Raw genomic sequence first — 17,956 nt, 5'->3', positions numbered from 1 at the left:
CTCTGAGCTTGTGGCATGATGTGTATCGAGTTTGGGGCCAGGAACTATAGTCCAGCATAGTGGATGATATTCAGGGTTGAGACGGATGATTATGATAGTGAGAGATATGTAGATATGGTATTTGACATATATGATTATATAGTGGTTGACATGCATCATGCATCATCATCATTGATGTGACTAGTATCACTGGATCATGATTGTTATACCCTATATGTGTTATATTGAGTGATGTTATATTATAATTTCATCATGAGAATTGATTTTATTTATATATATGTTGTCGAGAATACATATATACATGGTCATACATTGCATCATTCTTTTTTTTATTCATATTATCCAGTACATGATTTACTCTCTATTTGGCATCACCAATTCGGGATAAAGTCTATTCACTGAGCCTTTAACTCATGACTCTCTTTATTTCTTTTCTAACCCTTAAGATATTAGAGTACATGGTAATGACTTGAGATATCCCGAGGAGAGCGATGATGAGGTAAGAATGTGCGCGGATCTTACTTCCGTTCTCTGAGTTACTTGGAGCTCTCTTCTTGCCATCTTACTCTGCCGACTGGGTTCAATGGCTTCGACTGCCTCACGACGCTCGATCTGTCCGACGTCGAAATCTCCAAACGTGACATCGAGTCCTTGATATCCGGATCCAATAACCTCTCCTTCTTCTCCGGGTATATTAGAACAGAAGAAGAACCCATGTCGATAGAGATCAGCAGCCCATCCCTTTATGATCTCCACATCGTTATTGGTGATACTGTGAGGGACGCAAGGGTGAGATTTGCTCCTACACTAGAATGTGCGCGGATCTCTGTGTGCTGCCCTGAGTGGAGGAGGTTTGCCTCCGATTACATTAAGATATTAGGTGATCTCACAGGAGTTACTTCTCTAAGCTTGTGTGGAACTTCGCTTGCGGTAATTGATTCTCCCCCTTTTTTTTATTTTTCCATCATTCTTATTTCCATCTTAGCTTGCCTGTGGTGTTGATTGCTTTTCTTCTTTAGTGTTTGTCCCTAGTTCCGGCGCCGGCCACTATGGTACTGCCTTTCCATAAGCTAATTGTTTTAGAATTGAGAATCGGAACCATCAGCAAGGAGATATGTGACGGGTTTGCTTGCTTGCTTAGGCTCATGCCTCATTTAGAACTGCTCGAAATAGAGGTCAATTATTGAAACTCTTCTTTGTTATTATCTTTTCTTTATCCTGTTTTACTGAATCTTATAATCAAGCATTGGAGGCATTTGAAGGGGGCATATGGCCGGCCGGATCAACTAGGTCCACCACCAGAGGATTACTGGGAGAAGCAAGAACCCTTCCACTGTCTCAACCACAGCTTGAAAAGGGTTTACACTAATTATATCAATTTGGATGATGTGCATATTATGCGGATAATTAGGTTTATTCTCCTGAATGCTAAGGTGCTTCAATTGATGGATATCGGGTACTCTGACCATTCCGAGGTTCAGCTACAGATTTTGGAAGAATTAAACAAACTGCAGATGGCCTCTTCACATGGTAAACTGGTGTTCTATAGTCCAGGTGGCTCACATGTTTCGACAAATTGCCGTAAGGCAGAAACTTCTGGTTCTGCATCATCTGAAGGTCAGTAGCTCTGCAGGTTTTGGTGGCCTCATGTTATATTCCTTGTTTTGAGTACAAATCCTTGTAAGCAAATGTCAATATCTGCTTCACACACACACACATGCACACACACACATTTTTTAAAACATTTCATATGTTGCTTTATCTGTTCTTACTTCTAGTATCATGTCTCTTCATGCCAAATGTGAGCGTAAGTTTTTCTCTTGTATAGCAACGTGCATAATTATTACTTAATTGCACACTCTTTTGATCTGTTTACTTGCAGATCAGTGTACTCTATCAAATTGATCTGGTGATTAAGATATATGAACTACCAATTTTTTTAGATAACCAAGACAACAAATGATCATGATACTTACAATGAACTATGGTCATCAGAGTATCTGTCTCCAGAAATTATATCTACTCTGTTATTGAAGTTCTAGCTGTTATAATGTATCACTTCCACTTTAAGGTTCTTGCATTTTTGTATCTTCTTGAAAATTATGATTCATAAAAATTGCTGCTATTTATGATTTGAAGCCCTGTAGTGAAAGGATTTCTGATTCAGATTGAAAATATAAAGCTAATAACGCAAATGGAGGTCAGAAATATAATTGCACTAAAGTAAGATATGGTTTTATTGCTCTTTGAACTTTTTTGTTTGCCATGGATACTAACATGTACCTGTCAAAGCAAATATAACTTAACGAAAATAAAAATTTAATGGAAAGGATGGGTTCTTAATTTTAGGAATTATTTGTCTATGGCTAGTTGGTCTTCTTTATGTTTCATTTACTTTAACAAATGAAACCCGGTTGGTACTTAATTTCCATGCGTCAACAAATGTGTATGGGTGGTGTCAATGGTGTGAAAAGCTTCCACGTTGATATGACGGTTAAGAGATTGCCAAGTTTCCTAGTTTCATCCAATTCCGATCGCACCCAAAACCAATAACGGGTTTCCATGAGATATCAGCTGGATCGACTATAATCGAAAGCTATTTCAGACCCGTTTTGGCCAGATCAGCCTAAATCGCCCAATATGGGTTAGTGAAATGGGCCAACATACTTTCTCTCTCTGCCACTCAACCTTGGCAAAGTACTCCGACAGAGGCCCGTCAAAGTAGACATCCAGCGAGCACCTTGGACAATCCCACAACACTACAATCCGACAACATCTCTCTCTTTCTCCCTTTGTTGCAAAAAAAGAGAAATAGAGAGAAGAGTGAAAGAGGGAGAAAGAGAGAGGGAGAAGGTAAAAGAGAGATCTTTTTTAAAAGTGAGAGAGATGTCTTCAACACTGTTTTGAAAAGCGGAAAAGGCAGCCGCCCCGCCATGTTGAAACGCGTCGGCAAAAGGCGGCCAAGTGCCTTGGCGGGCTGCCTAGGCGCTAAATAGTGCTAGGTGGGCCGCCTGGCCCGACTTAGCGAGCTAGCGCTTCAGCCCGCTAAGTCGAGATGCGGTTATTAGTGAGCATGTCGAGTTTTATGGTGGACCGGGTTTAATAAGACTAACCAATTTAGAGGAGTTAATTGCTAATTGCTTTATGAATTATTGAATTAAGATTACAGAGGAGGAATTTTTTTTCACTGTCATGCATTATTAATTGGGGGAATTACTAATTGCCTACTATTTAAGTATATAATTTCTGATTAGAGGATTTTTAAATGTGATTCATGTGAATAAACTAGAGTTAGTAAATAGATATCTCAGTTATTCAGTTATCACTAATAAGCAATTAGCCAATATGTTATTTAGTGTTTTGGTTTAGTGCACTATTAAAATTTCTGTATATACTATACTTATTTATTTATTTATATTAAAAATTCTAGACCGCCTTGTCGCCCGCCTTCCGCCTAGGCGCTAGGCGGTGGGGTGACCGCCTGCCACCCGCGGCCGCTTTTTAAAACATTGGTCTTCAGAGAGATAAGGAGAAGAAGAGAGAGAGAGAGTGTTGAGATCCTTAATCTTTGTTAAAGCATATCTTTAACTAGTGGCATACATGAGTTACTCATTTCATTTAGACTTCAAGGAAGAGAAAATCTAATTACTCTTGTTATAATCTCACTATTATACCATTAAAGAGCTAGATATACATGGAAAGAGTCCAAGGAAATTGTAATGCTCTATCTAGTTGCATTTACTCATTCATTAGTATAGTTTGTAGCAATAAAAGAAGAGTATATTCTTCTGATTTTGAAATCATAATATTAGATCTAAAGGAACTAGTTAAGCATGATAAAAATCAAATGATGATTATGTTTCCTTATAGAAATCATAGTTCAAAGTTTTGGAATCTAATATGTTTAATTTCTTATAAAACTAGGTGCCATCTAGCTAGGGTTAAATGTGATATCTTATGGTAATTTTCTAGTGGAAAATAAGTATGCTTATGGCAGCCAATTTTAGAAAGGTTCCTCCTTTGAATTGGGAGAATAAAAGATAGAGATGAGAAGGAAAAAATAAATTAGGATGCCGAAAGAGAAAGCTCTTTTCTCTGAATTTTGGTTGTTCTTCATAAATTCTCACTTCTCAAATACATGCTCTATCATATGCTTTTTAATCCCTATAATGTATTTCTAAGAGAAGATAGAAAGAAATAGATCTTTAGACTAAATTAGATAATTCTAAGATAAGGTGTGTTTTCACATATTCTTTTTACTTAATGATGGTTTCTCTAAGAATGAACACATAGAGAATAATAATTCAAGTCTAATTAGGGGTTTTTTTTTCTAAAGTGTTATATGCAGATTTTGGGGTCTTATTCCATAGTTAGAAGAACAATTTTGTGTACATAGTATTGCCTAAATTTTGAATTCTCACTACTGAAGGTATGAGAATAATACGTACTTGTATTCTCTGTCTTATTTCTAATGATCAAATATAGCGACGGAGAAACTAAATCAAAATTAGGGGCTGTTCTATGAAATTGTTTTGTGCAGATTTTGGAAATTGATTGTGTAATGTGGCTATTGAGGAAAATTACCAGCAAATGTGTTTCTAGATTGTTTAATTGATTAGTGTCATGCTTCAAACTCAGTTAACGGTAGCTAAAATCATTGTTCTGTCAGGTTGCTTTTAAGTTAGTACTTCAAAGATGAAGATTAGAGAAAGACGAATTCAACAAGAACTACAGGTTGATGTTTGAGAAATTGTTGTGCTAATTTTAGGCTGTTAACTCAGAAATTAGAGAAAGTATTTCTTACATATTATTGTCTTAAAAAGTTGACTTTTGCTTAGAATGATAAACCCTAGATTAGATAAGTATAAATAAATCTCTAAAAAGTATTTGAGGCTTATATGTTGAATTATATGTTGAATATTTATTTTCAGATTTAGGTTTCCTTCTCTATGGTTAGAAGAGGTATTTCAGATTTGATGTTGTTTAAAGAAGATTAACTTGGTGTTTTGAGTTCTTGATCCATGATAAGATGCTGTATTTTCACATTTGAGTTGTCCAAAGGATCTAATTTTGTCTAGTAAGAATCTAATTTTTAAAAAGTGTGATTTTATATTTGTAAGTTAAAGAGAATAATTTCTAGCTGAAAATATTGTATCCAAAATGAATAGAAAAGATGAGGCTTATGTATTAAGTTAGCAAAGCTATTCCAATAGTTAAATTAGAAGAGATTAAGTACAGATTTTGAAGTGTATAAATAGTAGTTTACCTTGCTTGCAATTTTCAGATTAAGACTTAAAGGTTCTTCTAAGTAAAAATTAGAGTCAAACATGCTATAAGCAATGAGGTTTGGATTTGGATTTGGAATGAGTTATCTATTTGGTATTTGTTAACACATCATGTTCAATGCAAATGTTCTCATTTTTGTCTTGTAAGATTTTGTTTTTTTTTATGCTTGCTTCAATTTATATGAATGCACTATAAAGCCATGCTTTTGAAAAGAGCAATATTTGCTGATTTTAGGCTGAAAATAAGTTTGATATTTAAAGGTTTTGTAAAGCTATATGTTGGATTATGGGCTCGAAACGTGTGATTTGAGTAGGTTGACAGAATTATATATTATACCTGTTGGTTAGTAGATGAATAGTAATATGTGATTACACGAATAGAAATCCAAAAACTTTAATATCTCTGATTATAAATGGGATGGACTCTAGTACTCCAGGGGTTAATAGGGGCAGGCTTTATCAGTGGCTAATGCACTGATACTTTGATATCTGGGAGTTAAAATAGCGCAGGTCTATCAATGGGTGATATTGACTATGGTTCCCCAAGATAAGTCGCATTTGAGTTGATATATAATATATATATTTGAGATGTTAAATATATAGTAGTTATATGATATGTGATGTGGTTTTGATTATGCTACACGGATTAGATTTTCCCATTGAAGCTTTCTTTGCCATTGTGATTATTTGCTTACTTTTATATCATTTCTGTTTCATATTCGGTTTTCAAAATAGTTATACTCGTTGAGCTAGATTGTGAGCTTATTATATTATTCATATTCCAGATATCTCTTAAGATATGTGAGGACGACGAAGCGGGATTTGCAGCTATATCACTTTGGATAGCAGATTAGTAATTATCTCATTTTGATAGTTGTATTATTTTATAATTAACCCTACAAAGGTAACTATTATTCTCATGTAGCTTGTATTTGTATATCAAAACATGTACCTAAGGCATTGTATGAAGTTTTGGCTTGTAAACGAGACATCAAAACTTTTTTTAATATATAGACATGTTCAAATGTACAGCTGTGCTAATTGGGATTTTGTGTCATAGTTTCTATAGATAGAATATTATGGCATGTGTTTTGTCGGTCGTGCACTCTATTGAGCATAGTCTCTATAGGTTGAAGCTGGTCATATCATATGTGTCAGCGAGAGAGAATGAGTGGGAGGGTAGGAGAGGAAGAAAAAGAAAGAATTTTTTATGTGCGGTGGGTGAGAGGAAGAGAGTGGGAGAAAAAAAAGGAGAGAAATTGAGAGCGTATTATTATTATTATTATTATTTGGTTTTTAAACTTTATACATGAGTAATTTATATTTATATCTTTATTTTAAAAAATTAGAAATTTTTTGTATTTTAAAATATCTTTTTAAAATTTTATGAAATAAAAAAATTATTTGATACTAAATTGGCTGATACCATCGATACATATTATTTTTCAAGCAACGATTCATAGAATTTTTGGCATTGCATTGGTGGGTCGCTATTATCTGCAATGAACTATTTATATCCCTAGGATGACACCAATGATGCTATCCTTTGTCTTGTTGGACATGGCACTACCACTTTGGTTTCACAAATTTCCTAGTGGTCAATGTTGGCGATAACAATCTGATTCCAAAAAATCCGATCAAAATAAATTAAAATTAAACTTACAGATTTCAGAATATAAATTCTGAATAGTCGAGTCTAGTGTTGGACACTATCTCCTTAAGACCAATTCGCCCTCCACCGATTGCTTCTGGAACAGTGGACGTCGGTCTCCCAGGACTTTGACCCGTGCGTGCGAACCGAACCGAACCGAGCCGGGCGGCGCGCGTGTGTGTTAGGTTGCATAGTAACCTTTACCCACAAAATAGGTACCCCTTTTGGGGCCCAAAGCCCATAGGAAGTTTGTTGCTTATATACCATACTAACATTTCTCAAATATCCAATATGGTACTAAACTTACTTTCCTTTATTTTCCATTGCCATGATACCCACTTTAGAGCCAATTATCATTCACTTCTCTTCATGAATTTGATTAAGTGAATATATGACAATAAAGTATGCTTTGAGCTAAATTGATTCCACCATTAAACCATTATAAATAATGTGTGGGCCCCACTTAAAACTTAGCTCAAAATTAATAAAATATTCATGTCAAAATCATGAAATTACCAACAGTCAATCAGATATTAAATTCTCTCTCTCTCTCTCTCTCTCTCTCTCTTGGTGTCCCGATTCAATATTCAATGAGTATCTTATTAGTGGTTTATAGTACTGTGAGTAAGAACTTCCTTCGAGTGCTAACCTATGAACTTCCCTTGGATGAAGGGGCCTCGGCATACTTGCAGCATGCCGGGGTGAAAACGGGTAGGATATTATCCAATCCGACTTACCATCAGATCCAACCCGGATAGGATATGGGTTAAAAAATCCTATCCTACCCTGATAGGGTACAAATTTGGTCAATTTTTTCGAATATAGATACTATGGGATATTATGTTACTTATGATTTGGTAATCTTGGACTTAGAGTGAGCTTTTCTTTTATGGCTCATGTACTAGTATGATTATTTTCTTAAAGATCAAGAGAACTACTAGCCAATTCATGGTTACTTTTTATAATTAATTAGTTAATTAGCCGATCTTAGACCTTAATGCTGTGGTTAGGTTAGTTGGCCTTTAGGTATAACGTGTTAGCAAAGTTACTGTGCGTATTATATATAATTAACTAGCTAGCTTAATTAGCTATGTTAATCCATGGAATTGCTTTAGGCAATTAATACATGTGTTAAAGCAAATGATGAGCTGTGTTCATAATAGAAAAGGAAAAACGAATCAACATGAGATTGTAGCAGAAGTAAACACCCGGAACTGCCATTTATTATTATACTCTAGAAATTAATACTCAACGAGTAGCCTCAAAAGATTTTTATATATAGATGCTATTGAAAGATTCATTTCATGTTCGTATCCAACCTTGTATGTATCCGGTTAAGATTTAATTTTTATCTTATTTGTATTCATATTCGTTTAATATTCAGTTTGTGTCCAAAAACTATTTGTATTCATTTAATTACGACATTGTTTTAAATTTTACTATCGGTTAAATATTCGTATCCAAATCTATATCTAGAGCAAAAATATAGATTTCGATGTTGGTTGTTCACTATCTGATTATATTTGATCCGTTTTCACCCCCAGTGGCATTAATAACTCAAGCCTGTGATGGATTAAAACACACTAAAGTAGGGTCTCTTTTCTAATTCTATAACTTTGTAAAGTTTTAGAAATTATTAGTCATCCTTAGTTACTTCTCTATAACTAAAACCCTACTCTAATTCACCTAAGAAATAACTTTTTTCTTATTTTGGAATATAACTTCTTATTTTAGAATAACAGCTAAACATCCTAATAACCCCATTATATAATACAAATACTATTCATCAAATTATATTTTATATCACACACTAACCCAATTACTAATTTACCCTTGATATCTATCCTATCAACCAACTTTATATCAAAGTCAAAGAGCATATGGTAATTTGACAAAACATGAAATATAATTTTTTCATTTTTTTCTTTACTTTATATCACATTAAATATAATTATTACACCCTTATTCTAGAATACAAATAAACATAAGAATAATTATTTCTAAAATAAAAATCTTATTTTAAGAATAATAAAAAAGAATACTTATTCTAGAATTAACTTTATTCTTAAAGTAAATGAGGCCGACTGACTGTGAAGCTCAGCTTGGGAGACAGATGCAAAAGGAGGTGATCTTGTTGGCTAAAACTTAACCTCCCTTATCTCCCTCTTTGCTGGATCACGCAATTGCATTGCTCTCGGCGATGCCACATAGGAGGGCTAGCTACTTCATCAACATAAATGCTCCCACTCGTCGCCATCAACATCTCCTTTTAAACAATGAATTCCACTTGCTCTTCTAGAAGACAGTTGAAATCGATTGTGATGTTAGATTCATACTAGGGACGATCGAAGGCATTAGGGCTTATCTTGGATCTATTGAATCCGATTACGAAGGGGTGCACGATTTGCACAATCCATCTAGCTAGTGAATTGCCTTTGAGTTAGGTACTTCTAATATCTTGTTTATGTTTCAAGTTTCATAATTAGTTATTTTCTAATGCTAATTATTGAGATAAGCTTCCACCAAACACTAATTTTCCAAGAAATCATAGCACATGTATTTTCATTCAATCAATTATGGCTTTGTATTCAGAACTTTTCTGATTATATTTGTGCCGGTCCGGTCTTCATAATGCAAAATAAGAAAGCTTGTACTCTATGACCGTTAAATAATAGTTTTATTTCTTATCTGATATGGTTTTTAACATATATGTTTTGTGAATATATTTAGCTGTGTACATTAGCAATGAATAAGTATGATCTTATTGATTGGATTCTTACGATGCACGGATAGTTGAGGATTGTCTTGATATTTTAGCCTCTTTTTCTTTTGTCTCGATATCTCATGTTTATTGTAAAGCTAACCATCCTACGGATTGGACAACTAACATAGATCGCTCTTCGAATTTAGGATGTACCTAGGAAGGGGCTCTCTTAGACCCTCTTATTCGTTTGTTGTTGTTGATGTTAATGACTCCTTTTGTACTCGAGATTTTTAAGTAATGTCATTGCTTCTTTTCAAAATAGAAAAGAAAAATATATGAGCTCTTTGGAGCTATTCTGTCCGCCCGTGGTGCACCCTTAACTAGTAATTGTGAATGTGATACCCTTAACTAGTAACTAGGAATGTGCTTGGTCTTTATAATCAAACCCTTATCAATTAAGTTATGAATGTGCTTGTTCCTTATTATCGCACCCATAGCTATAATTTAAGAATATCCTTGGATCTAAATATTGGGTACTTGAATATATTTTTGTATATTTGAGTACTTTCAGATATTTTCCAATCAAGAAAGAATCACTAATCTAGAGTTAACCTGTGAATTGCGTGTTTTACTCCTTGCATTGAGACCTGGGATTGTGTAAAGAAATGAGAATGGCATTTCTAAACAAGCTAGAATAAGATAAGCATTTTGTAATGTTCTTTAAAATATTACAAGAACTAAGATGCCAATGGAGAGGAAAGGATGTAAGATTGGGTTATGGTAGTTATTTCATATAGAATACTAGTTGTAATGTATAGTATTATATTCTCGTCTATTATTTTCATGGAACTTGTTTTGGATAATTATTTATCAAGCCTAAAATATTTTAATTATTGTTATTAGTGTTTTAGATACAAATGCTTACACATAGGGGCAATTCTTAGTTGTATGCGGCTGCAGTCATAACCTCAGTTATAGGATTAGGATCTTGAATTGAGAGAACTAAATGGTACCGGAGCAATCGGTTTGAGGATTTAATGGATGAAATAGAGAGTTATGTATAGATTTGCATGGTTTTGATACGATATTTTTTTAGGCTAAGGTTCGATCTATTCCGTTTTTCAGATCTGGACAAGATCTGACACGGAACATTAGAAAAGGATCCCAAAAGATGCAGCCGTCGGATCGACATGAAATTTTAATTTGTAGCCCTAGAAAAGAGATTTTCAACAAATCTAATTTTAGGAAAATCAGACGGTGGGATTTTGAGATATTGTCCGAGAAGTAGACAAACATCAAGGAGTCCATCTATGGATCCATGGATGGAGGCACGAGATCATAGGTGTTAATGGATGGTGGTAGACCGGCGATAATAGTGTGGCATTGGCAAGTAAGTGGAGATGGAAGGATTATGGATGATGGAAGGGGTTAGGGCAAAGTGATAGATAGATTGGAAGAAGGGGGAGGAGTGGGCCGCCCCTAAGGGACTAGGGTGAGTGGCCAGTCGAGGGAGGTTAGAAGTGGTGGCACCCGGTGTAATAACCCAAGCCCAAATTATAAAAAAAAAAAAAAACACTAAAAACTGCACTGCATGGCACGACAGCTCGTGCCATGCAGTGGCAGCGATGATGGGCGCCACGCGCCCCAAGCGCCGGCTCGGCCAACCTGGCCGAGCCAGCTAGCACGGTGGGCCCTGCCGCCATAGCCCCCTCCCCACCGTTTGTCTCTCTCTCTCTCTCTTTCTCTCTCTCTCTCGGATTCATTCTCATCTTCCTCTCTTTTTCTCTCTCTCTAACACTCCTCTCTCTCTACCCGCTGCCGCCACCACATCCACTAACGCCGGTGAGCTTTCCTCCTTCTCCTTCTCTCTCTCTCTCTCTCTCTCTCTCTCTCTCTCTCTCTACCTCTCTTTCTCTCTTTGTCGGCTTTCTCTCGGACTGCCAGAGGGCTGAGCCGTCGGCGAGAGGCCGATCACTGAGTGGCCACCAGCGGCCACACCCCTCCCCCATGGCCCAACCTTCTTCTTCTTCTTTCTTCTTCTCCTTCTTCTTCTTCTTCTTCTTCTTCTTCTTCTTCTTCTCTTTCTTCTTCCTCTCCTCCTCCTTCCTTTCTCTCCCTGGCTACACTCTGCAAGGGGTGCTGGGCTCGACCCAGCGCCCTTGCAATGCCAGGCGCTGGGCCGAGCCCAGCGCCTTGCTGTGCATGGTGCTGGGCTGAGCCTAGCACTATATACATTTATATTATATATATGCACAATTAGTTTAGCTTAGTTAATTTAATGTATTTAAGTTATACAAATTAAATATAATTGTATCATAGTTAGTATATAATTCTAATTATATCATGTTTAGCAAAATACCTGCAATATAAATTATTATTTTAATCCTAAGTAGGTAATAGTAATTATTAGGGTTATGTACGTATATTCTTACATAATTAATTGCAGTAACTTAATTCTTATTTTCTTAATTATCAAAGAGAATAATAGACAGATAAAATATATTTTAAATACACAATTAAATAATATAATTATGATTAATAAATAAATAAACAAATATAGAAATGAAGAGTACATAATTACAATAAGAAACTATCCTTTTGTCGGGTTAATTTTAATTAATAGAAAGACTTTCATATTTGTTATAAATAATTTTAGATCCCGACCCCCCTGTTCAAGACCCTGTGGACCTAGCTATTGAGGCCTGATCGTTATCGTAGCAGCGTGAACGAGTGGTGGTTTTTATTTACAGTGGTGTAAGTAGTCTTATCCCTTAGACGCATTTCTCAAATTAGATTATATTATATATTTATGTACATGCATGTTTTGGCCTCCAATATGATTATATAATTTTATATAGAGATGATTACAGTCGAGCATATTTTATCATGCATTCTATTATGCTGATTTGGGATATGAGTACATTGGTGATATATATAGAGATGATTAGAGATGATTCTATTGTTATGATTGTTTACCGAGTTGATCTGTAGCATGAATATACATGTAATAGATTATCATGAGTATGCATGTGTTGACGATACAGTTGAAGACTATATTATATCATTTTCTCTTGATTCCTATTCCACCTAAATTTCTGTTATGCATTGACTTGTTATCGTACTGGATATATGCATTTGCTCTGTCATTTAGAAGAAAAGCATAAAATGTGATTGATAGGATAGTTGATAGAAAGCGTGAGAATACCCGAGTGGGCACGAGGGTTAGGGCGTGCCTGAAGATGATTGATCGCTCGACATAGTCGCGATCCTGTTGGCCTTACGTCTGAGGTCGTTAGTCTGTGTGCGCAGCAGACATTCGGACACATGCCGTTCGCCAGGGCATATGTGGCGAGTTATCCTCACGAGGTTTCTATCAAATATGTGGGTGCTCGGTCTGGATGGATGTTAATACCCTAGCGAGTGGCGGGGTATGGTTATATTAGCGATACTTTTGTGGGTCGCGGAGTATGCTTTGAGCCTTTGGACATGATGTTGAGATCGGATACCGGGTATTGACTATGCATAGTGGTCTAGTATGATGATATTATACCGAGATGTCGGTGATGATCGTGATGTTAAGAAATGCATATGATTTCATTATTATCTGACATACCTGATTATTGAGTAGTCAATATATATCACATATGATTGCATTTGATATCATAGCATTGTCATGGTCGGCATGCATCATATATCATATTTGAGAGAGAGTTATGAGGATCATATGACATGGAGATTTATTTATTCATTGTCGAGGATTGTATACTTTTATCAGTATGACATATCGAGAGAGCCAGGGTTTGTTAAGTATCCGGCATATCATCAAGAGCTTTTGTATATTGTCACCTTGAGTCTAGGAAAATGCTGCAGTCTTAGGGTTACGCAAGAGATAAATTTTAGAATTTTGCTTGATCACTAATCAGTTGATGAATTTGATCATTTCTACAGAAAGATGCCACCCCGTCGCAGAGGTTCACAGTCTAGGGTGACCTCCACAGCTGAGGCCCCTACCCCAGAAGTTCCTCCATCTGTAGAGGAGCGTGATCCTATTTCGCACCTCCTGGATAGTCAAGGAAGACTTATTGAGGAAATCCTTCGAGGTAGAGGAGCTGGCATATCAGCAGAGAGCTCTGAGCCGCCTCCTACAGTGGGCATCACCTTAAATAAGTTTATGCAGTTAAAACCCCCCCCCCCCCCCGATTTACAGTGGAGGTGTCGATCCACTAGAGGCTAGTGGATGGTTATCGGACATAGAGAAAATGTTGGATACTTTAGGATGTAATGATCAGTAGAAAGTAGCCTTTGTTGCCTTTATGCTCCGAGGTGAGGCTAAACAATGGTGGAAAGCTACAGAAAAACTGATAAAATCAAGGATAGGGGACGCTGTCATCACTTGGGAATTATTTCTGGATGCCTTTGATCAAAAGCATTTTCCAGCCTGGAGGAAAGAAAAGATGGAAGAAGAATTTTTGCATTTACGTCAGGGTCCTATGACGGTGGCAGAGTACGAGGTCAAATTTAATGCTTTAGCCCATTTTGTACCCCACCAAGTTCCAAATGAAGCAGCAAGAACTCGACGCTTCAAGCATGGGCTGAATTATGCTATACGTCAGAGCTTGGAGGCAGCAGGCCTCACCCCTTATGCTGATACAGTAGAGAGGGCTATGGCACTAGAGGGGGTGATTCAGGAGAAGAGGGCTATGGAAGCTCGGCGATCTGGGACACAGTCTGGGCGAGGCGGAAGTTCTAGGGTTCCTTCTACAAGCCAGAGCCTACCGCATTCGCAGTCACAGCGTCGCCTTCCCTACCATCCTTATCGGGGAAGTTCTAGCGCTGGTTCATTTGCTAACCGATCTGATTCACGGGGATCTGGAGGACTTAGCCAAGCAGTGTCTCAAGTTAGTGTGACTGGACCGCCTTCCATTGGTAGAGGGGTGGATCTATTGGAGGTCAAACTACTTGGAGAAGTCACTGCTTTAGGTGTGGAAAGTTTGGTCACCATCTATAGAAAGATGCCACCCCGTCACAAAGGTTCACAGTCTAGGGTGACCTCCATAGCTGAGGCCCCTACTGAGACCCCAGAAGTTCCTCCATCTGTAGATGAGCGTGATCCTATTTCGCGCCTCTTGGACAGTCAAGAAAGACTTATTGAGGAAATCCTTCGAGGTAGAGGAGCTGGCATATCAGCAGAGAGCTCTCAATCCACCACGCTTTGATAGGCTCTGCTATCACTTGATAAGCTCTGATACCACTTTGATAAGTTCTCGAACTAAAGATAGGCGATGCAACTATTCTTTCAAGATCTAGATGTATTATATAAATCAGTCAGTACAATAGTGGGAAAATATTTGTCAGATATTCTCTGGTAGTCATAAAATTACGAAACTAATTGGGTTAGATCCATAACTTTCTGATCTACAACTTTCATATTTACGTCCTTCACAGATTCTAACTGTAGTAGGGACGAAAATATGGAATAACATGGGTTATGGTGATAGTGATAGGTGGAGTGGATGTTAGGGTTATGGATGGATATTGAGGTGAAGGTGGATGGTGGATGTGATTAAGGGAAATAGACGAAGGGAACGAAATGGTCTAAATCCCAAAGAAGAGGGATGGCTCGACAGTCGAGGGAGATTAAAAGTTAGGAGAAACATTGCCAACTGTAGAGGTGGAAGGTTGGTGAAGAGGGAGGAGGGAGAAGTCTAGAGAGAAGATATGAGGCAAGAAATTAATAATTCAATTCCATAATGAAGTTAGTTGCCATCCACATATTTATATAGGCTAGCCAAAACAAGTACTAAAAAAATATGAAGCCCTAATTCTAGAGGATTCTCGTCGATCGCGTTCGAACATGCCCGATCACATTCGAACGCATTAAAAGATGTTCTCTATATGTGCGAACGCGATGCAGGCGTTCGAACGCGGGCATTCGAACTCGCCCAATTGCGTTAGAACGCACAATATGCGTTCTCTGTATTTGCGAACCTGATGCAGGCGTTCGCAAGGGCGTTCGAACGCGGCCCCACCTGCGTTTGAACGCGACCTACAAGAATTTTATTTTAATAAAAATAAATAACTAATGCAATAAGAAAATATCCTAACTAAGTGTACATGCTTCCGCAACCTTGTCCTCAAAGTGTGAAATTGGGGAAACGATCATTGAATCCATGACTCGATCCTCTACACTGGTTCCCCATAGATCTAGAAATAGAGGAAGGGTTGGTGCTTAAAAGGAAGCGAGCTCACTTGTGTCCAGTTGGCGCGAAAGGGCATCGGCCGCTCGATTTTCAATCCCCTTTTTGTAGACTAGCTCGTAGTCATACCCAAGGATTTTTGTGACCTACCGTTGTTGTGCAGAGATGTGCACACGTTGCTCCATGAAGTAGGGTAAGCTACGCTGGTCTGTGCGGATAGTAAACTATTAGCCAATCAAGTAGGGTCGTCATTTGGTGACGGTGTGTAGAATTGCTAGCATTTCACACTCGTAGGTAGATAGCTATCGCGATTGGTTCGACAAACCCTTGCTCATATATGCCACGGGCCTGCCCTCTTGCACCAAAACTGCTCCAATGCCCTCACCCGAAGCATCGCATTCCACCATGAAGGGCTTGCTGAAATTTGCTAGAGCCAAAACCGGTGTGGTAGACATGGCTATCTTCAATGGTTTGAAAGCCTCCGTTGCCTTGCTCGTCCATTGAAACCCTCCTTTTTCTGAGTAAGGAGGCCAGCGGGGCAACAATCTTGCCGTAGTTAGTAATGAATTGTTGATAGTACCCCGTCAACCCAAGGAATCCCCTTAATTCCCGCTGATTAGTGGGAATCGGCCAGTCCACCATATTTTTGATCGGCTTCCACTCCTCTCACTGAGATTATATGACCCAAGTACTCCACTCGTGGCTCACCCCAAAGGCACTTGCTCATCTTGACTTTTAATTGGTTTTGTCGCAAGATATTCAACACCTCATGCACATGCCGCAAGTGTTCGCTCCAATTCCAGCTATACACTAGAATATCGTCAAAGAAGACGAGCACATACCGACGCAAAAACGGGCAAAAAAGGTCATTCATTAGCCCTTGGAAGGTAGTCAGTGCATTGGTGAGTCCAAACGGCATGACTCGAAACTCATAGTGGCCATCGTGAGTCCAAAATGCTATTTTGTGCACATCTTTCGGGTCGACACGAATTTGATGGTACCCCGCTCTTAAGTCAAGTTTAGTGAAGTAAGCCGACCCTGTAAGTTCGTCCAGCAACTCCTCAATCACCGGTGTTGGGTACCGGTCTTTGACGATGATCGCATTCAAGGCTTGGTAGTCGATGCAAAAATGTCAACTCCAATCTTTCTTTCAAACTAGCAGCACTGGCGATGAGTAGGCACTCCTACTCGGTTGAATAATCCCTTCCTCTAGCATTTCCACCACCAATTTGTTGATCTCCTCCTTCTGGACATGTGGGTAAATATGGCTGAACATTTGCTAGTTCAGCCCCTAGAATGATCTGAATGCAATGGTCGTGCCGACGGGTTAGCGGCAGTCCTCGGGGCTCCTCGAAGAGATCCTTGAATTCCTGCAGTAGCTCGTGCATGTCAGCAGGTATTTCACTTAATGGTGGATATTCTGGTTCAGCAACAGCCATTTGCAATAATAGAGCTCGGTCCCCTACACATAGAAGTCCCAATAGCAGTTGCAACGTCGGCACTTGCCGCGGTAGATTTCCATCTAGCAGCACTCTTCGACCATTCCTCCGAAATGTAAGTGTGAGGTTTGAAAAATCAAATGTTACGAGCCCTAAGCTTTGAAGCCATTGAGTCCCCAAGACAATGTCGGCACCTCGCAAGGCCAACGGATAAAGATCCAATATAAAAATTTGGCCTTGCACCTTCAACTCCACACTTCCACAAATAAAATATGCCTGCAATGTGGTGCCATCTCTAATCATCACATAGAACCTGTCCGTGGGTTCTGACTCGAGCCTAATCTTCCTAAAAAGCCTCTTGTCAATGAAGTTGTGGGTCGACCCGGTGTCGATCAAGATTCTCACTGTGGTTTTCTTAACTACACCGTTCACCCGCAAAGTCGTTGGTGCGGCTGTCCCGGAATAGGCATGGAGGAAGATCTCGACCATCAAGTCCTCCATAGGTTGCTCCTCAGCTACTCTTCCTTGCTGTCCAGCCACACCCTCATCTTTAGCAGCAATCACATCCTTAGCCTCCTCCAACCCATCATTAGCATCACCGATCTCATCGGTTTGGCGCAGTGATGTTCGGCTCATCATAGCAAAAGCATAGTCCTTTGGCTCTTCATTCCTCCACTTGA

At 38.3% G+C, this 17,956-nt stretch overlaps 1 protein-coding gene across 1 annotated transcript; it reads left to right on the top strand.

Moving 5' to 3' along the window:
- The first annotated feature begins 415 nt into the window (after window positions 1–415).
- LOC140782838 (uncharacterized) lies at window positions 416–6,314 on the top strand. The gene is made up of 4 exons (XM_073129652.1): window positions 416–930; window positions 1,020–1,175; window positions 1,263–1,617; window positions 6,071–6,314. The coding sequence occupies exons 1-4, from the start codon at window positions 715–717 to the stop codon at window positions 6,079–6,081; spliced, it is 738 nt and encodes a 245-aa protein (XP_072985753.1). The 5' UTR covers window positions 416–714; the 3' UTR covers window positions 6,082–6,314.
- The last annotated feature ends 11,642 nt before the right edge of the window (window positions 6,315–17,956 follow it).

Source organism: Typha latifolia, chromosome 2, assembly GCF_019914945.1.
Source record: "Typha latifolia isolate L0001 chromosome 2, TyphaL0001v2, whole genome shotgun sequence".
In the NCBI taxonomy this organism is placed as follows: Eukaryota; Viridiplantae; Streptophyta; class Magnoliopsida; order Poales; family Typhaceae; genus Typha; species Typha latifolia.
The sequence above is the reverse complement of the archived record's forward strand: the minus strand, read 5'-3'. Positions and strand labels throughout refer to the sequence as shown.

Coding starts and splice junctions, on each gene's coding strand:
- LOC140782838 (XM_073129652.1), top strand. CDS start 715: ATGTCGATAGAGATCAGCAGCCCATCCCTTTATGATCTCCACATCGTT. Junction 931..1,019: donor TGTGTGGAACTTCGCTTGCG/GTAATTGATTCT, acceptor TTTCTTCTTTAG/TGTTTGTCCCTAGTTCCGGC. Junction 1,176..1,262: donor TAGAACTGCTCGAAATAGAG/GTCAATTATTGA, acceptor AGGCATTTGAAG/GGGGCATATGGCCGGCCGGA.